A 20,221-nucleotide genomic window follows, 5' to 3' on the forward strand; every position below is an offset into this window, starting at 1 on the left:
GTTGTAGCCGGGTGGGCCTCTTCTCTGGAGAGTTTCAGGTTGGAAGGATTAGGAAGAATTTCTTCACAGAATGGGCAATTAGACATTGGAATGGGCTGCCCACGGAGGTGGTGGAATCACCGTCCACGGAGGTGTTTAATGAAAGCCTGGACGTGGCACTCAGTGCCCTGGTCTAGTTGACAAGGTGATGTTCAGTCATAGGTTGGATTAAAGAGGTCATTTCCAACCTAAATGATTCTTTTGTTTTGTTTTGTTCGGTTTTTTTTTTTTTTCAAGAGGAAGAACACGATATGTGATAGGAGAAAATATGAAAAGGGGGAGATAAAAGGGGAAAACCACCCCACAACATTTAGACAAGAAAATAAAACCGCAGAACTGTCACACCATTCGGAGCTCTGGAACCCGCTGCGTTCGCACGTCAGGGGCAGCCGACTCTGCCTCAGCCCTCGGCGATACCATCTCTTGGCGAGGGCGGGGGGGAAGCCTGTTTCTCCCCGGGCGCGGCGCTCTCCCCGTCAGGCTTTCCCCCCCGCTCCTCCGCGATAAGTGGGAGAGGCAAAGCGCGTCTCCGGCGCACGCGCGGTGAACGCTCAGTGCCCGCCAGGATGGAGGAGGTGGCGGAGCGCGGCCGGGCCGGCGCTGGGGCGAGGGCGGCGGGCGGCAGCGCCGCCGGAGAGGAGGGAGCCAGTGCCAACGCCGCGTCCTCGCCACCGTCATGCTCCCCTCCGGAGGGCGGCGGGGCGAAGCCACTGAGCGCGGCGGAGTACGCGCGGCGCGTACACCAGTGGCTGTGGGACTCGTACTGCGGGTACCTGGGCTGGCAGGGCTGCCCACCCGCCCTCCTCGCCGCTGCCGCTGCCGCCGCCGCCGCGCAGCCGCCCCCGCCCGCCGCCGCTGCCTACTACAGCCCCTTCTACCTCTTCGCTCCGCCGCCGGCACACACGGCCTCCGCCGGGACGGGGCCCCGCGCCCCCGCCGCTGCCACCCCAGCCTGGCCGGGAGCGGCGGGCGCGGTGTCCCCCCTGCCCAGGGCGGCCTCCGGCAGCGGCGCCGGCCCCAGCGGCAGCGGCGCCTCCAGGGACACGGGGCGGACGGCGGGTGAGTGGGGGCCGGGGCTGGGCCGCTCGGCCTGGGGAGGAAGAGGAGCCTGATGAGAGACGCAGCTTCGGGAACGGGGATCTGGAGAGGGAAGCCGGGGGTGTGCGACGTTGGGAGTCGCTGCGCTTCCGTTGGCTGCGGCCCCGGGCATGTGGCTGTGCCTTGTGACACAGGGTGACAGCCCTAATACCGAGATCGTAAGTCCAGAACTTGGTCCATAAACAAGTTTGAGATGCAGGGTGACAGCCCTGATACCGAGGTTGTAAATTCAGAACTCGGTCCATAAGCAGGTCTGGGGGGTTTGACTCGCGTATACAGTTTACAGCTTCAGTGCTCGTAAAGATGTTTTCATGGATACGAAGGAGTTGATTTTTTTTTTTTTCCAGTGGAACTTATTCTTGTCATCACAGGCTTGTAATGCATCTAGCTTTGTAAGTAGCCCGTTTGGATGATGACATCTAAACTAACTTTGCCTGGGTTCAGTGGGCTTTTGGTGCTCAAATAAAATCATTTAGTGAAATCGAAGCAGAGAAGTGAAAATATGCTGACATTGAACAAGCTTAGGCAGCAGGATCCGAGATAAACAGACGTCTGTTGCAGCTGTAAATATTGAAGGCAGTGCACAGCAGGCCTTCTGTTTATATTTGTTCAGGAGTAAAGCAAACTCACTCTGATCACATCAGAGGGAAAACTTGGAGCAGCAACAATTCCTCACAAGTTGAGGAACGCCTAGGTCACATTCCTTGAATGTTCGTACCACTGTGAGCAGTGGTAGGAAATTGTGGAGAAGAGCACTGCTGAAGGACTTTGGAAGAAAGCCAGATCTCGTTTCTCTCTGCAGGACAAAGTACGACATTGCTGATCTCTGACATTGTTTATAAGCTTAGTGGCAGTATGTGTGTGGAAGATGTTTTTCGTTCCTTTTTCCTTATTTTCAAGGGAAGGAAATCAAGCTTCTGAGCTTGCTTCTTTCTTATGTTTTTGAGCAGATGTTGCTTAAACGTGGTTAGAACACAAAATAGTATTTTCTGTAATTATGCCCTGATTCTATTATAGTTTGCTTATGAACTGATATTGCCAGTCATTAAAAGGAGGGTTGGACAAAGGCTAGGCTGAAATGATTCTTGGATTTTTATCTGTTTTTTCAGAAGCTAATTCCATATGTTAAAGGTAATTTAGGGCATAAATAGCATTTCATGCTGATGAACGTGGTTATTCTGAATATTGCAACACACCTGGCCTTCTTAAGGGACTAGGTATGTGATCCAGTGATACAATACAGTTATAAACAAAGACTGTTGTGCTGGTGCTTTGGCTTCAGGTTGCAGATGGCTATATCTGGAATAGCTAAAATGATTATGGCTCCTTCTTCCCTGCTGTAGATTATTGCCCACACAGCAGGCTCGGCAGGGCAGGTCATGTATCTGTCCCTGTGCTAATGCAGTGTACAGCCCCTGTGCTTACGTAAGCTGAAATAAGTGACAGCTTATGTTAATGTTGCCGATTTTAAACTGGGATGTCAAAAAGTGGGATTGTAGCTGCCTCTGCCACTTCAGTCTGCCTGCAGGTATGTGCCAGTGCACCAATACTAACAGCACCCTGGGCAGTGGCAGGCTCTGTGAACAGTCACCATGATTTAAGACACTTCCTCTCCTGGTTGCTCCCTGCCTTACTGCAGGAGACTACTGCTCATCCCTTGGGAACAGCAGGGCAAAAGGTGCATCCAAGCCTCATCTGCCCTGTGGCTGAGCAGTGCAAACCCTTGTTAAGCACTATGTGGATGCTAAATCCTGGACGTTGAGCTGGATGGATGTTGCATTTGGCTGTCCTTGCTGAACCAGTGGCAACCCTTGGCAAAAGAGTGGATTTCTGATGTGAGGAACATCTTGAATCACTGCAATGTAAATCTGCCAGAGTCTAAGGGCTGCCAAGATTTCTTAATGTGATGGAGTTGAACATAATTTGAATACTTATTTCCTAGCCCCATGGAGCTTCTTCTTTATGCAGTCATTTAATTTATTTATTCAATGGTGAATAAATCAGTCTCTGCCACCAACTTTAACAAATGTGCTGCTTTTAACAGAGCAAATGAAAGCTTTCACCTGGCACTGTGTATTCAAGCCAGGATTGGGAGACTGGCTATGTTCCCTCCTGCCTTAGTTGAAGAATCTCTAATGAGAATTTAACAGACAGCTTGGACAGGCTTTGACAATGCCAATGGAATCCATTTTAGTATTATACATGTAAGTCATGGTACTTGATACTATCGATGCAGAGCGATCAGCGCAGCAGGTATGAAATGAAGCTGTATAAACCCAGGTATGTTAAATAAGTGCTGGCTCTTACCTGATCCCTGCCTGATTCTCCTTACCTCATTTAAAAGTTCTGTGGGCTTTTGGCTTGGCACACACAGCTCACAGGGCCATGGCTGGCAGCATCAGTCTCAGCAGCTGAACTGGGGAGGCTTATTCTAAATGAAATTTAGATGAAATTATGTTTTTTGAGATTAGAGTGTGGTATGATTTTCCTTCCTCTTCTGTCCTTTCTGTGTGTGGGGATAAGTATTCTCAGAAACAGTAACAAGCCCAGTCACTGTTTCCCACAGGTTCCATCTGGTAGCAGAAGGGCATTTCTCAGTGAAGTTTTGACTTGAGTTGTTGCAGGTTTCATGTGAGAGTCATGTTTGTCCTTTGGGAAGTAGAGTAGCTGGGTCCAGATGAAATTATTTTGCAACTCTGTTTCTTGGAAAGTTTCCAAGAAACTCTTTAATGTTTTCTCTGCTTAAATAACCTGAGAAACAAAAGCTTGTGACTCCTTACTTTGTGCCCATTTGCACTTGACCAGTTAAATAGGAGAAACGTGTTAATGTTTTCTGCCTGGGGGTAGAGCAGTATGCTGTGTTTTATTATAAGTAGTCTGTAAAAATGTTTATGTCAAGTATGACTGATATTTTCATCCATTCCTGTTTGTGTCTGAGTGGAGATAAAATAGGCTGTTTTACTCTGAGAGCTGGTACTTGGTATACATGGAAGCCTTGGTGCTGATGGATAGAAAAATTTTGGTAGATCTAATTTTCATTTTAATCTGACCTCTCAGATTTACATAAATCTGGTCTCTATGAGGTTGTTCTAAACAAAAGAACACAAAAACTGATGCATCTTCAATGTACTTCAGTTCTTTAGTAGGGCATGATTTTGCCTGTGGTCCTAATTATGAGGGGACTCAGTTCCGAAAGAGTTAAAGTTCTTAAAGAAGGTTCTTCTAATTCAACTTAAACAATTCAGATTATATTTTATGCATACATTTTTATAAGTTTTCTTGAAGAACTTGTGAGCCGAGATCAAGCTCTTGATTATGTTCTTGCAGAGAGGTTCATGTGGATTGTTCTTTAGGTGTTAGTGTTAACTTTGTGTTAGTGCAGTAAAATCTGGGTAATGTGAACTATTTCTGTTGCAGGTCGGGAGTTCCTTATCCCTTCACTGGCACACAGATTCATAGCAGAGATGGTGGATTTTTTTATTCTGTTCTTTATAAAGGCAACCATCATTTTAAGTATTATGCACCTCAGTGGAATAAAGTAAGTTGAACAATTTAAAGCTTTGTTACATACAGCTTTAAGTGTTTCATGCTTGTTGAGGTGTCAGGTTGTAGTTATGGTGTGTTTATGCATATGATATCATTAAATAACTGACAGAAGTTGAGGAAAAAGCACCACTAGGCTAACTTCCTTGTAAATACATCCTGATTTTGGGTCAGCTGATGGAAACACAGAATTTGTATGGGTCCATAGCTCACAAACTCTCTACTGAAGAAAGATTAGACTTGGACATTAAAAAGTCCTTTATAATTTTCAAAGAAAAACACTGACAAATAAACTTGTTAAACAGCTTTTAAAAATGTAATAGTTCTGGCTGGGATGAAGTTAATTTTCTTCATAGTATCTTCTGTGGTGCTGTGTTTTAGATTTCTGACCTAAACAATGCTAACCACCCTCCACCAAAAAAAAATTCTCATCAAGTATATCAGATATGTATGTACTTGGAAAATACAGCCTGGTTGCTAGGAATGCTGCCACACTGCAGGCTTTACTGGGTGTAAATTTGGTTTCTTAAAAAGTGCATTGTGTGCATCAACTGTACACTAGACTGAAAGATTCGTCATTTCACGGTTTTGTATACAGATGTAGTAATTTACCTCAAAGATTTCCTTTTTTAGCTGCTTCTTTAACTGTAGATATCTTACTCCTTAACTCAGTTACTTGCTTTGGGTTGGTGTAATCAAATATTTCAGTCTGATTAAGAGATGAGATCTTGGTGTAGTTGATAATTCCACTACTGTACAAACACATTTCAGAACTCAGGCTTTCTGCTCAAGAACCATCCAAACGTTGCCTGACTGTAAAGCAATACTATACAGGTAACATCTTCCAGTCACCTTCAGCTGTGGCTTGGAAGGGGTGTGGAAGAGGGTCAAATCCAAAACAAGAAATATGCCAGTGTAAATGATCAGTGATCGGTGGGTTTTGTTCAGATAAGCAGCAACTGAAATGCCAAACGTTTGTTTCTGTTTAGTCGCCAAATCTGACCACCCGTAACGTGACAGCTTGTGTTTCTATTTTGGCCTTAGTAGGTGGAGAATGATACAAAATGAAGTACTGGAAAGATAGGGAACAACTATATGTATATTGCTGCTGTAGAGTGGTGAAAGAGTAATTTACAGCATTTTCAATATTAATAGTTTTGTGAGACAGTCAGTTGCTTACAGGGAACTTCAGAGAAACATTCTGGGGGCTTTTGCTCGAGACATGGTGTGCTTGTGGTTAGCTGAGTTGTCATGAAAAAACTATGTCCTTACAGGCTCAAGAAAGATACTTCAGGCCAAAGCTGTATTGAAGGGAAATCCAGGTTGTGCTACACGGTTTTCTTAACTCCTGGGTTGTTTTGGATTTTTTTCAGCCCTTAAGTCTGAATAAAGAGGAGGGCAAGTAGTACAAATATTAGATGAACTGTTTTGAATTGGGACTGCACGTTTTCATGTGAGCCTTATTTAGATGCATGAGTGAAAAATTCTTGCCTTAATGTGTTGCAAGTATATCCATTCCACGTATCAGATAAGAATGTTAAATCTGTGGGGTTCATCTTATGAAAATATGCCATTAACTCCAAATGGATGCTTCACATAGCTCTGTTAGGCTAAAAACCATAAGGTTTCAATTGCTTTATGTTTAAATCTTCCTATTGCATACCAAGGTGCCTCCAGAAGAATATAGTGAGCAGTAAAGAATGAGAATGAGGAACCCTGATGAGAACCCTGATCAGGCAAAGGAGGATATAAAACTCCCTTGATTCCTTAGGGAGACTTGCAACTTCTCCCTTGCATTCATGAAGAATGTGCCCTTTTCTTTTTCCTTGAGTGTTTGTGTAAGAAAGATACTTGGAGACTTGGATGCCTTCCATTTATATCAAGTTAGATGGTTACATGCAGAATCTGTTTACCTCCCAAGGACTGTGAGAATTTTCAGAACAATTCTGCAGTTCACTACCCAGGGACACCATTGTGCAAAAGTGGTAATAAAGAACGATCTTTTCTTAATTAAAAAGACAAAACAAACTAGACAGCAACTCAGAATGAAACTGAGTGTTCTGAATTTTAATGGCTTGCTTAGTATCAGAGAGGGCAAGGAGCTTTTGTTCTTTTGTAATACCAGAACAGAGGGAGTGAGTTCTGGTATTAAAGGGGTCATACTGGTATTGGGAGAAGGATGGTTTTAAAGTTCAGTTTTATTTTGTACAGGGACATCTCTAAATTTGCCATGCATTACATCGTAGAAGAAATAGATGAAGATACGTCCATGGAAGATTTGCAGAAAATGATGATAGTAGCTCTCATCTACAGGTTATTAGTCTGCTTTTATGAGGTAACTACTCATAAACATTAACTCTTATAATTAACAGTTGTGAGTTGTTGAAGAAATGGTTTTAAAAAATTATGTTACCATTGGCCAATAAAGTAAATCCTCTTTACAGTATTTTGGATTATGTTGAAGCTTATGACATTCACATAGTTCTGAGGATAACCAAGTTTGCTAGACCTGTCAACAACATGGTGGTGTGTGGAATTGAAATAACCTTTCTTTTACAGATAATCTGTATTTGGGGAGCAGGTGGAGCAACCCCAGGGAAATTCTTGCTTGGCCTGCGAGTTGTGACATGTGAAACATCTGTACTTATTGCACCCAGCCGTGTGTTAGTCATTCCGTCTTCTAATGTCAGTATGACAACGTAAGTGCTCCTGGCTCAGTCACGTTGCATTCAGGTTAACAGTACTGAAAGTGTGGGATTTGGAAGGAAGTTCACCACTGCTTTGTTGTTGACCTTTACAATAATTAGACTGCAAGAGCTATTGTCAGATTCTGTGATCTCAGAATAAAATGGTAATTATTCAGTCCCATGGAGTATTTTTCAGGGTAGGTGGTTAAATCTCTAGAGCTTGACTTTTGTGCTGTGCAAAACTTGGGTGCTAAACTTGGAAGTTTACGAATATAAGCAGAAAAATGAAAATAATGCACTGAATGTTCTATTCTGATTTCAGGTCCACAGTACGAGCTTTGATCAAGAATTTTTCTATTGCATCATTTTTTCCTGCGTTCATTACACTGCTGTTTTTCCAGCATAACAGAACAGCCTATGATATTGTAGCAGGAACTATTGTGGTCAGAAGAAACGGAGTCAGATGATACCAAAAAAAGAGATTTTCAGACTGGTTCTGAACACCCCCGCCAAACCCCAGTGAATAAAGACCTACCCCAGAACTGAAATTGAGGTGTCTGTTGGAATCTTTTGCCCTAATTAAATGGGAACTGATTCAGAAGCTAAAGAAAATGTATGATGCCAGCAACTACCTTTGAAGTATTGGAGTTTTCATAGATGCCACAGAAGTTTGGGAGAGGGAACATGTATTAAATCCAGGAGTATTAGCCTCCGACTGATGAGACAAAACTGTCTGTTTTAACTGCAAGAAGGAGCTGTTCATTTGTCACTCTTTGGAAAGCAGATCCCTAGAAATACTCCACCTTAAAAGTAGTACTGCTCCTACAGTTTTGGATGTTGGCAGGTAACTAGAAAATGAAGTTTTCCAGGCAGTTGCCTGTCAAAGGATAAGGGGGAAGAGACCTGCAGTATTAGACAGCAAGGCAAATGATGTTAATTAAATTGCCATGTATGCAGGAAGAGAGATCAGCACTGGTTATCAGTGTCTTTTATTATTGCTTCACAGATCATATTCCCTCACCTTTTAAGTATTTTCTCACAACATTGATGTGTAAAGCTTTTTTGCATGATTGTCTCAAGCATTGTCACTTACTTCACTTGTCCAAGCTAATGAAGAGGTGAAATAATAGCTGCTTTTTCCTCTGGGAAGGGTATGTTACACTGCAGTGTTAGTGATCTGGTGTGTGTAAATAATTCTGGAGCCATGAACAGTACAGACCGTGCTAATGAAAGGTAACTTCTTTGCTTCTCTTTGGAGTGAAAACACTTGTCTAGTTCTTGCATATAATGCAGAGCAGAAGAACTGCATGTGTTTCAGGAGCATGCAGAAAACATAAACTGAAATGTGTTATGGGTGTAAATCTGCAGAAGTACAAATACTGGTTATTTTCACTTTATCATTCTGGCTAATTGTTTGTATATTCAGAATAACTTAAATACTGAATAAAGAAACCTAATATTTTGCATGACTATACAGCTTAGATGATTCATTTATTGTTATTAGCATCCCAGGAAATGAATATAAGCAGTATTAATGTTTTACTGAACTTTGAGTCAGAGTTTGGAATTCTTTGATCCCAGTTTTTGTGTGCTCCTCTCTTAGGCATAATATGGCACGCAGTAGCTGAAGTTCTTGCCCTGCTTTCAGTTTTGGACAATGGCTTGGTTGACAGTAGAAATGTTTGAGAGTTTGGTTATTGCTCTTGTCTCCAGGTGTAGTAACTTACTCAGTAATGTGTTCATATGCTGCAATATTTTTGTTTGACAAGTCATGTTCTTCCATGTATAGCTGTACTGTGTATGCATTTCAGTTTTCATTCGGAATGATGATTCAGGACTAGATCCAATGCTTAATAGTGGAAGAATGACATTTTGCCATCCATTATGTCTCCAGAATGAGGTCACTAACTGTTTAGATAACTACTTTTTCTTTACTTCAAAAATAAATATTTAAAAAGTTGTTGTGGCTAAACCACTGTTTTTAGAGTCTTTGCTCAATCATGTTTTTTGAATACTGCCAGGGGTGGTGATACTTACATTGGCAGCCTCTTCCAATGCTTGACAGCCCTTTCCATTAAAATTTTTTTTCCTAAGGTCCAGTCTAAACCTCCTGGGACCAACCTGAGGCCATTTCCTTGTCCTGCCACTTGTTACCGGGGGTGAGAGACCAACCCCCACCCGGCTACACCCTCCTTTCAGAAGGTAGTTGTGGAGAATAAGGTCACCCCTGAGCCTCCTTTTTTCCCGGCTAAACACCCCCAATTCCCTCAGCTGCTCCTCACAGGACTTGTGCTCCATTCTTTCAGACTTAAGCACTGATGGGCATGGCAATCAGCCTGATGAAAGCTAAACTTAAAAGTCCTTTCTAGGGTGAATTTTGCTTATTCACAATTGCAGTGTGAATACAACAAGAGCTTCTGTTCTCTTTACTGTAGCAGTGACCTAAAAACTAGGATTCAAAAGGGGATGGGGGAAGAAGAGAAAAGCGAAACTGTTGGCTAATACTTCATTACTACCAATTCAAGTATGAGGGAAGGTATCTCCTACGCTGCAGAAAAATACCACCCCTTCCACAGGAGGGGAATTAAAAAATTACAAGCCAAGAACACACAGCCTGTCCCTGGAAATGTGTATACACTTGTTGTGCTAGCTTTTAGTTTGTCTCTTAGGCAAGCTGCATCCCAGATGTGGCTTGTTTCTGCTTGAAGGACAAGTGCTTGGCAGGTGATTTATGGCTAAGGGGGAGAAAGTGGAAATCTATGGGATTTTTCACATGTAGACATCTGGAAACAGGTAACTGCATATAATCCTTTCATGGCTACAGTGGCATGATCTGCCTGCCTGAACAGCAGTGTGTGTGTGTGGTTTGAAAATTGAAGTGCTGAGAGTTTTCTATTTCTAGAAACAGTGACTGGAGCTCTACACCTGGAAAGAGCAGCTGGCCTTTGCCCTACTGTCATGTCTAGCTTGTGCTTGAAAGGTATTTCACCTCGTACCAGCAGCACCTGTAGGAGCTGGGATGCATGGCAGAAGTGCCAGCCAAGGCCCCAGCAGAGCCTCTGAAGACAGTTACAGCATTGTCAGCGATGCAGGTCTCTGCCCATCTAGGTGAGGGCAGAAATCGTGTCTGAGTCAGAGATAAGACTGCTGTGACTTGGTACAAATGCAGCTGTGGGCCCCCAGATGAACAAGCATTTCCTCTGATTTTACTAGAATAATGTCTGTTCTCCAAGAAGCTCCCATAACTGCTACCGAAGTGGACCCCCTCCCCCCCATTACTCATTTATAATCTTTCCAGTTAGAACAGTGGTGAATGTTTACAATATTAGGTTGGGGTTTTTTAATAGCACTATAAAAAATTAACTGCAGTCAGCTGAGACATTGATAAACTGCTCCAAGCTTCAGCCTACAATAAAACTCTCTTTCCTAACAGGAGACCTCTAACTTATTTAAGATCCTCTAAAATCAATGCAAAAACACAGAGGTTGAAGAAAGCATGTGACATTGCTCAGGTAGAGGGAACACCTCATACTGTTACAGCTAGGGATGCCTTTATGGAAAGTTAAAAGTGCCAGGTAATCTTTCGCAGTTTTTATTGATGGCATTTATCCCATGGTTTAACATGTTAATTATACTGTAATAAACATGGCTTTAATATTAAACTTTTCCTTATTATCCAAAGTCACCACAGTCCATTTCAGTAAATATAAAAATATATACTTAATACTTTGTACAATACTGGTTTTTGGTCCAAACAAAAATGGATCAGAAAAGCCAATAAATTTACTTTAAGAATTCCCAATTTTTAAGATTTTCTAAATGGATTTAGGCAACTTTGAATAATGGGATTTACATAAAATCTGAGACAATACTAAACAAAAATGGCTGTAACACACAAAATTAAAATTTCAATTTCACAGATTTGTTATGCCAAAAAAGTACATAGAGAAACAAAATTGTATTTACACGTTTCATAATAAAATAACAAGGCGAGACAGGTGATAAAGGGCTGTAAGAATGAAAATATAGAAATAGCATATAATTATTAAATGAAGAACTACAGATCTAACAAGTCCTTAGCATGGATCATCCTTTAATCAGTCTTCCTCTATCAGAAAATTTTAGTGCACAATACACCCAAACTCATTCACTTCACACATACACCAGCACAAACTCAGCATAAAAATCATTCGTTATCAACATTCTCTACTCTATACAGCATCCCTCGCTGATATAATTACAATTTCGAGGCGTCAGTAAACGCGGATGAGCGCACGTAGTGGTGCGGATGAAGAGGTATCGGACAAGCCATTCACTGTGCAGGCTCTACTCAGGGCTACAGCCAGACCATGCCAAGTCAGTGAAAGAAGTAACTTGAGACTTTTGCTTGAGAACAGCCTTGTTGCCAACTTTACTTGCTACCAAAAAAAAACGTAACAGGGAGAGGGAAGGGAAGGACAGGAAAGCTAAGTTTTATATTCCTTTAGGCAGATCTGACTTCCGACAAGCCAGTGTGAGGTACAATCCCAGTAACTGAACAATTCAGGGTAGTAGCTGAACATTTCAGGATAGTAGCTGAACAATTCAGACAGGGTAGAAGCTGAACAATTCAGGATAGTAGCTGCTTCCAATGTTTTTGATGCTTTACCAATCAGGCGTTTACTTTCTACGTCTAACTGCAGTCTTTATCCTCCGACCAGGAACTGAAGATCCAGAGGCAGAGAAAACATTTTTCCCATTAGTCCTATTAAAAGAAATTAGTAGTTCAGAGTTTAGGACAGTGTAGCTGAAAATTCAGTAGCAGCACTGAGTAGATAATCCAGAACAACTGTTTCATAGTCTTGTCTCACTAGTTACCAGCTGGCAACAAGCAGCAAATGACGAACAGGAGGAAGAGAGTTCCAGAAACCAATTAAATCTCTCTTATTCAGAAGGTAAGCAGCAGCATAATGGCTGGATACGGGTTCTACCTTTCAAGAACAAGACAATCTCACATGTGTTGATGTGTGACATTCCTGACAGCTAGGCTCCTTTACAGATACCGGTGCTTAGTTAGCCAGTCAGGCTAATACAAGGAAGGATGCCAAATTTAGTTTCAAACTCCAAGGTTCATCTGAACACCTCATGATTTAACAGCAGTAGAGGCTGAACACTGTCCACTGATATTACCCAAAGCTCAAGGGAAATTCTGATACGGTCTCTTACCCCACTGTAAATGCTGCAGGCTGGTTGAACGAAAATCCTGGAGTGCCAGAAGGCGGTGCAGGAGCTGCTGGTGCAGGAGGATTTGCACCAAAAGTGAATACTCCTGGGTTATTTGGAAAGTTGAAATTAGTAGTAGTACTTCCAAAATGGAATACAGAACCTGGGAAGATGGGGTGGAAGCAGAAGGAAGTAAGAAAGCTGAAATTTGAGTTCATCCTTTCCAGCAAAATCCTCATGTTCTTCCCCACTGTCTTTAAAGATTAAGTTTTTTACAGGTTGTTCAAGATGACAAAGTTGGGGGGGGTGCACCAGAAGTGTCAGATTACTACAGGAACAGTTTATTGAATGAATCCATTCACACAGATTGAGGAATTTTTAAAGTAATACTGCTGGCATACTGATAATTTGTTGTTTGCTAACTTCTGTGGCACCATTAAATTTATACCTGTGCATACTGAAGTTTATTAATCAAGTCTTAAACTGTAAATTTATATCCAGGTAAACTTTCCTGTGTTCATGCAGTTGATCTGGAGACTTCCTTTCCTTCAATATACTAATAGCACCTCATCTTAAAAAAACCCAATCATTCCAACCATCAGAGCAACTGATAAGTAACACAGACAATTCAGGGAGAACTTTACCTTTAAGCTGCTACCTGATTAATGGAAGATCGACTGAGTGATGTGTTGTGCACTAATCTGCTTGTACTAATCTACTGATTAGTACAAAAACGTCAGTTACTTTTAATGGAGGCTATTTTGTACAACTTCTGAGAGGAAAAAAGGAGGCTTTCCCCCTTCAGTATTTGATATGATATCAAATAGACATTCTGGCACTGTTTTTGTTTTTTAATTATTACTAGTACGGAAAAGGTCTTTCTTAAATTATAAGGTTCATTCTCTGCCCCTTTTCCATGGCATTTTATACTGCATTGGTAAAAAAATCTTCAAATACAGTCTTAATCCATAAATGCTTAAAAAGCCCCCCAAACAATTCTGACTGTAGTTTATACAATGAAGCCTGTTAAAAGATAACTAAGAATTTCTCAAATCAAAAAATAACAATTTTGCAGTGCATCTGCTATTTTGTTTTGCACAATCTTACCAGTGATTACTCCATGGTTTTCAAGAATTCCTTTTAATCATTAGGTTTCTAAAGAAAATAAAGCTCAAAATTTAGTGGTAGAGTTGCAACCTCTATGTCTGCTAAGTCTTGTGGAGAAGGCTTACTGTGAAGCTGGATACCCCTGACACGTTGTGTCTCCACAGTCAGGACTAGGACATAAATGACAACCCTATACCTTTATTTTTATGGAGGGCAATTCCTATATTTAAATACATGTGCAATGCCAAAGTCATCTTTCTCCCATGTAATTTATGGTGCACTTCATGAAAAAGAAAATAAACTACATAACCTTTGAGACCAAAAGGGAAGAGGATGGTCAGCACTCACCAGCACTGGGGGTACCAGAGCCAAAAGCTGGCTGTTGGGTTGCCTGCTGTCCGAACACAGAGGGCTGAGTGCTGCTCGTCACCGAGCCAAAGGCAGAAGGAGCAGGGTGAGAGCCAGCAGAAAACAACGTTGTCGACAGCGATCCAAAACTTGGAGCACTTGGCTGGCTGGAGCCTGGGCTTGGGCCAAATGCTGGTGGCTGACCGGCGCCAAAGGCTGGGCCAGCAGCCGGCGCTGGAGGCCCAGAGCCAAACAGAAACGAAGACGATGACCCTTGCGGGACAGAGAGGGATGTCAGTAGGGGCCCTTTCCCTCCCGCCCTCAAGAATGAATCCAGAAACAAAAGGTTCTCAAGCCTCAGGTCTGGTAGCTGAATACTCATCTTAATTTCAAACTACTTGTATGAGTATATAAAACAGATAGTATCTCAGCCACAACAGGAATTGCACCTTTTCTTTTAAGTAACATGAGAAACACCATGTTTTTGAGACACAGACAAAATTAAATCTCAAACGCATTGGTTGCCTCTTCATGTTGTACAGGTAGATTCCTACAAACAATATGTTTTAATCTGTATTTACTAAAAGCTGTTTCTACCACACACGTGGAATATTCATTCAAATTAGATTTTTGAGACATGCAAAATACAGCTCCTGATTTATTACAACTAGGAGAACATGTATCTTTTCTTGTCAGCAACTGCACCCCTCCCCTGTTCAAGTGTTTACCATTATCAACTTCAGGAGACCAAATCAACCTTGTAGTAATCTCAAAAACTTGGTTTAGCAGAGTAATTCTATACCTATCATCAACAGGCAACCAGCCCAATTGTTTAGCTGCATGGCTAGCAGAAATAATGAAACACAACCGAACAGTGACTCTGAACATACATGGCAGATCTGCTATGCAAAAGGGACATTTTAAACAGCATTATTGATGCTCATGCAACAAGAAATACCCTCTAATTGCACCATCACTTGGAATGGCTGACTTTCTTTCCAAGGTGAGATACATGGTAAAACTTAGGTTTCTGAATTTGTGAAGGTGTTTGAAATATGGTGTCACCTACTAACAAAATTACACCAGAAGTTACTGATTTGTAAGCGGGTTAAATTGATCGGTTTGGTTGTTGTAATTTAGGAATGTTTTCTCTGTTTCTGGTACACAAAAAAGTGTGCAAATTAAACTTTTGTGACTGACAAAGTTAAGCCATCAGGATCAAACTAGATTGAGTCTTTCCCTTACAGGTTCAATCTTATTTCCAACATACTGCATGGCTCATAGGAATACAGATAATTTGGTGGATTTAGTCTTGTGTCATGCATTTGTTCATGCAATTCATGCAGTGGAGTAACAAACATAAAACGTGAAGAAACTCTGTATTTCTTATTGCTGTTTTCTCTAAATTCCTAGAAAATTAACATGCAGTGGCCATGATCCTTTAGTAGAAACCAGCCCTTAAGCAGCACTGACTGCATGTCAAGGTACTCTACTTATATATACTTGTGAGGGAAGGACTTGGCAAATCTTGACATTATTTCCGACAGTTCAGAGTTTTAGGTATAGGAGCAAAAAAGCAGGAAAGTTGTAATTCATTGACTTCTAGCTCTAAACACTGGACTGACAGTGATTGAAGAAAGAAATTATCATTCTCACAGTGAAAAGCTCCCATGCAAATTTGAATCCAGTAAAGGTTTGTCCTTTGCATAAAACAACTCTGGTGCCAGTTCATTCCTAAACTCTATTTCCCCACACTGAAGAAAAATGAGCCCAAATTAACATTGCTGAATACAAATACTCAGTATTTTTCTCTACTTCCATGCATTTAGCCTGCACATTTTCCAAAGTAAAATATTCATGAAACAGTACATCTCCTTAATCCACTACATAATGGCAAAAATGAGAAAATGAGAAGAGCATCTATTTAAAATGTACCTGTTGAACTTGAAGTAGTTGTTGCTCCAAAAGTAAATCCTGAATTTGCTGCATTGGTACTGCTCTCTCCTGAACCAAAGAGAAATGGAGTAAGAGTCGAGCCAGTGCTGGAAGATGTGGCTGCTGGTTTGTTTTCTTGAGAGAACCCAAATGACTGAGATGTTGCAGATTCTGCAGGATTGCCAAAAACAGAGCTGGTCACAGTGTTGCTGGGTTGTCCAAACACAAAGGGAGCGGGAACTGGCTGAGGGTTTGAGGAGGAGAGGGTGCTGCCAAACATGCTGCTGCTGTTGGCTGAAGTAGTGGGTGCAGCTGTGCTGGAGGAACTGGAGTTCAAGAAGCTGAAGGATGCTCCTTGATCTGAAAGGAAGGAAACAGTTACTACTAAGTCACACAAATGGAATTTAACAACCAAAAACTTTCCACGCAGCAACCATCCTCCTTTAATCCTCCACTGCAAACTTTCAACAAATTAAAGGAATACAAAACTGTGCAGTATCTATGAAGTGATTTTTGTACATTTGTAGCAGTAGAAAAACTGCAGCAGATCTGCAAGTAGGTGGAAATAGGATGTTCCCTCTCTCCTTCCCTTTCACTATAAAAAACACTAGTATGAGGCCTCTATACTGCACCATATTATAGCTTTTATCACTGCTACTACTGAGACAGTACAATTCCTGTGCTTATACAAGCAGTGATACAGGTTCCTTAAGGTGTGGCAATTCTTTTTGTCTAAATGTAGCATTAAAACTCACTGAAATCTACAAAGAAATTGCCACATATTGTCTACACAACAACTAGAACTAAAGACAGGCTGCCAGTAGTATATAAATCCCATAGATTTTGTCCAGTACAGCCTCAGAGGTATTATTTGATAGAGATGAGCAGAGAAGTGAAGGCAAAAGATGTTCTGTTTACCGCAAGTACTGGTTTGTGCCCCAAATGCAAAAGGTGCCTTTGCCTGCTCACTTTCCTTTTCCGATGGTTTACCAAAACTAAAATTGAATACAGGTTTTGCTGTGCTCTCCTCTTTGGTATGCTCAGCTGTCCCAGATGAAAAGATAGGCTGTGCCTTTAACTCTTCATTGTCAGCTTTCTTTCCAAATGCTAACGGACCAGCAGAAGTGACAGAGTCCTGTTTCTCTTCTGCCCTTCCCAAAACAAACTGTGAAGCAGGTGCAGACTCCACACTGCCGAAAGAGAAGCTTCCCTTCGTTGAAACAGTTTCATCCTTCTTCTCATCTGACTTCTTAAATGGCAAAGCAGGTGATGCTACGTCCTTTTCTGCCATAGTTCCAAAAGTGAAGCCACTGACTCCAGTTTTATTCTCATTAGTAGCTATGGAAGAAGTAGAAGTTGCAGCGAAACCAAAACCTCCCAAAACTGGTGGTTCCTCTTTCTTTTCCTGCTGCCCCAGACTCGTTGTTCCGAACTGAAATGTTGAAGGAGCCTGACTGCTTGTAGATGGAAGTCCAAAGGTAAAAATGTTACTTTTACTTTCTTTCTTACTGTCTTCTGATTTAGAGTCTGAGGAAGAAACTCCAAACTTGAAGTTCCCTGAACCAGTAGGAAACTTAAATCCTCCAGTCACAGTGTTGGACGATGCAGATTCGGATGCAATGCCGAATTTAAAGCTACTTTGTTCTCCAAATTTAAAACTTCCTGTGCTACCTAATGTTTGAGAAGATTCAGAGGACGATGATGGGAGACCGAATGTAAATGACGGCATTGCAGCATTTGTAGACACAGCAGCAGTACCAAAACCTGCAGAAATAAGCAGTAATGTCAAGTTTGCAATATATAACGTAATACATGTGGGATTTAGCTAAATGGCTGGGATTCTAGTCCTGTGCTCTTCCCAGAGTCAAAACCGTTCAAAAAAACTCCGCCCCCCCCTCCCCGCCCCAAGTAAGGAAACTCCACACTTCCTCTCTACACGTATCTTTTAGTAACGGTGCTCTTCTGTGCGGCACCTGGCTTGGAAAAGCACGCTGCTGAGCTCCTCGAAAGACCATGGTTTTAGTCTAAACTCCAAATGAACAACACATAAGGCTTGAAACAACCAACTATGTCACTAACACAAGCTTTCCTCTAAAAAATTAATCTTTTTCTGGAGAATGGGTATGGAAACATATGCATGTGGTCTCATTTAAGCAATATTCCTAAACAACAAATGGACAATTTTGCCATACTCAAAGGAAAAAACATTGTATTTTAAAAAAGGAAAAAAATTGCAGAATGCACATCCTTGTTCTTCTCAGTAACTATTACCTTTGAGCTCTGCTTTGGTGCCTGGCTTCACATTTTCACAGGCTACACATTTTGTGGCTTCTGCTTCGTTTTGGACCAAGCAGACCTCACATTCCCAACTTCCTTCAGGCTTCTTGAATTTGTCTAAATCCAGAAAACCTCCAGAAGAAGCAGAAAATGCAGAAACACTGCTACTGGTCACAGGCACTGAACTCCCTGAGAAAGAAGCAAGATAGTTAATCATCCTGCTTAAATCATACAGTGAACACCAACTTTTTAAGAAATGCTCACTAAATTGCAAAGCACACAAGTGTACCAGTAAAAAACCATCAAGGTACAAGTTGATTTCAGTCAAACACAATATGAGAACGTAAACAACAGAAACACCTGGGTTCTTCTTTATAATCTATACATGACTTCAAGCACAAATTGAACCAGTGACATTTAAACAGCAACGGCAGTTCGTAAAATACAGCAACACAGCTGATTTCACATGTAAATTACAAGTACTGTATTGAATTAAAACTACTGAAAGAATTTTTGGTGACACCAGTTACCAGTAGTCAAAGTTAGCATCATTCAAGTTAACGATCACTGTCAAGTGATGCAAGGCTGACAGTTTACTAGAATGATTCATCAGCAAGCCTCAAGGACAGGACACATTCAAAACTATGTAGTAATGACAAAAGGAAAAAAAAGAGAGGGACTCAAAGCTTCCAAACCCACATCTCTGTGTTCACCACACAAGCTACACTGCCTTCAACAGCAGCAGAAACCTGCTGCTGAGGCCCGAAATAGAACACTTGCCCTCTGACTTTTCTCCCCTGTAAAGGAAGAGATGTCACTTGATGCTGCACCCCAAGAGCAAAATTCAGCTCTGCAAGTGTCAGGAGTGAATATCCCGAAGGCACAAAAGCATCACATAATTGTAATGTTCACCTACAGTGAACCACTGAGGGTGGCATTCAAGAGAGAGACACAAGATAATTTCTCAAATTCAAAGCAGTAACATTTCCTAAACAGGAATGGGTCTTCTTTTCCACAGCACATCCAGAGAATTTATATCCTCCCATTTTACTTGCTTCACTCATCCCCTCGACAAACATCATGTAACTTTGCAATTCTCTGCACCGTGGTGGTCATGGCAACCCCTCACCTCCAAAATTCTTCCTTGCAATGGCCAAAGTCTTGGACAAAAGTGCCAGCTGACCACTCTGAGGCTGGAAGTCCCCGAGAATAAGCTTCCTCTAAAATGCATTAATCTTATCTGAAGAAATTCCACTCTTACTGTACACAATGATGATAATAGCAGATTCTAGTCCATCTTACATCTATTTTCTTCCCCCCAAGATGTCAGGTGTTTTTGACATTAAATTGTATTTTTGACACTAAATTTTGTTAATAGTCAATAAAAGTTAACACTAAACTAATTATTTGTGCTTTAAAAAAATAAACTCTCTCAAAATCAGTTACAATGACATATAATGGGAAACAACCCATTATCAGAAATGAACCGAAGAAGACGCCCACCTCCCCAACATCTGTAAGAACTCTGACCTTCCCAAACAAGGTTATCCATGTTCTGAAAAGCTACCATAGGCATAGCTGAACATGTTTCTGTTTTAGCACAACTAGCTAAAGACTACACTGACTTGGAATCCGGCTTCATACCTCTGTGCAATTCCACACAAATGCTGACTGGAGACATTGTAAGCCATGTTGTGCAAATACTGCTTCTACTCATGCTTTGAAAGAGGAAAACAAAACCCTAGAAAATCCAGTAGTTTTTAGCTCCTTGCATGGAGTTCACATTTTGCCCCACTGAAAATGAGTCAATTGGTTTTAAGTTAATTAAGGCATCTATTTTAGTCATCTTTCCTCACTAGCTGTAAAGCAGGGTGTATTTGCTTCAGTTCCGCTCTGCAGTAACACATTTCACAATCAGTTCAACTCGTGTGACAGGCTGGAATCTGGGCTGAGGCCTCCAAAGTGCCTGCAACCAATCCTGCAGA

At 41.5% G+C, this 20,221-nt stretch overlaps 2 protein-coding genes across 7 annotated transcripts in view; one reads left to right on the top strand and one right to left on the bottom strand.

Moving 5' to 3' along the window:
- Positions 1 to 590: 590 nt before the first annotated feature.
- Positions 591 to 9,327, top strand: FAM8A1 (family with sequence similarity 8 member A1). The gene is made up of 5 exons (XM_048308727.1): positions 591 to 1,098; positions 4,555 to 4,675; positions 6,892 to 7,015; positions 7,240 to 7,379; positions 7,690 to 9,327. Exons 1-5 carry the CDS (start codon positions 606 to 608, stop codon positions 7,832 to 7,834), a joined length of 1,023 nt encoding a protein of 340 aa, XP_048164684.1. The 5' UTR covers positions 591 to 605; the 3' UTR covers positions 7,835 to 9,327.
- Positions 9,328 to 10,943: 1,616 nt separating this feature from the next.
- The window catches only part of NUP153 (nucleoporin 153), a 43,872-nt gene continuing 34,594 nt past the window's right edge, over positions 10,944 to 20,221 (bottom strand). For all 6 annotated transcript variants that reach the window (XM_048308666.1, XM_048308675.1, XM_048308685.1 and 3 more), the window contains 6 exons: positions 18,231 to 18,425; positions 16,878 to 17,723; positions 15,960 to 16,319; positions 14,025 to 14,297; positions 12,573 to 12,732; positions 10,944 to 12,111 (listed from right to left, as the gene is read on the bottom strand). In XM_048308666.1, the coding sequence (XP_048164623.1) occupies positions 12,027 to 12,111; positions 12,573 to 12,732; positions 14,025 to 14,297; positions 15,960 to 16,319; positions 16,878 to 17,723; positions 18,231 to 18,425 (1,919 nt within the window). In that variant the 3' untranslated portion in view covers positions 10,944 to 12,026. The remainder of the gene's footprint in view (positions 12,112 to 12,572; positions 12,733 to 14,024; positions 14,298 to 15,959; positions 16,320 to 16,877; positions 17,724 to 18,230; positions 18,426 to 20,221) is intronic.

The sequence above is a fragment of the Corvus hawaiiensis genome, chromosome 1 (assembly GCF_020740725.1).
Source record: "Corvus hawaiiensis isolate bCorHaw1 chromosome 1, bCorHaw1.pri.cur, whole genome shotgun sequence".
Lineage (NCBI taxonomy): Eukaryota > Metazoa > Chordata > Aves > Passeriformes > Corvidae > Corvus > Corvus hawaiiensis.

What these genes read in the sequence shown, in the direction of transcription:
- FAM8A1 (XM_048308727.1), top strand. Translation starts at nt 606, where the DNA reads ATGGAGGAGGTGGCGGAGCGCGGCCGGGCCGGCGCTGGGGCGAGGGCG. An exon ending in GGACACGGGGCGGACGGCGG is followed by an intron (nt 1,099 to 4,554) that starts GTGAGTGGGGGC and finishes TTTCTGTTGCAG; the next exon opens with GTCGGGAGTTCCTTATCCCT. An exon ending in ATGCACCTCAGTGGAATAAA is followed by an intron (nt 4,676 to 6,891) that starts GTAAGTTGAACA and finishes TATTTTGTACAG; the next exon opens with GGACATCTCTAAATTTGCCA.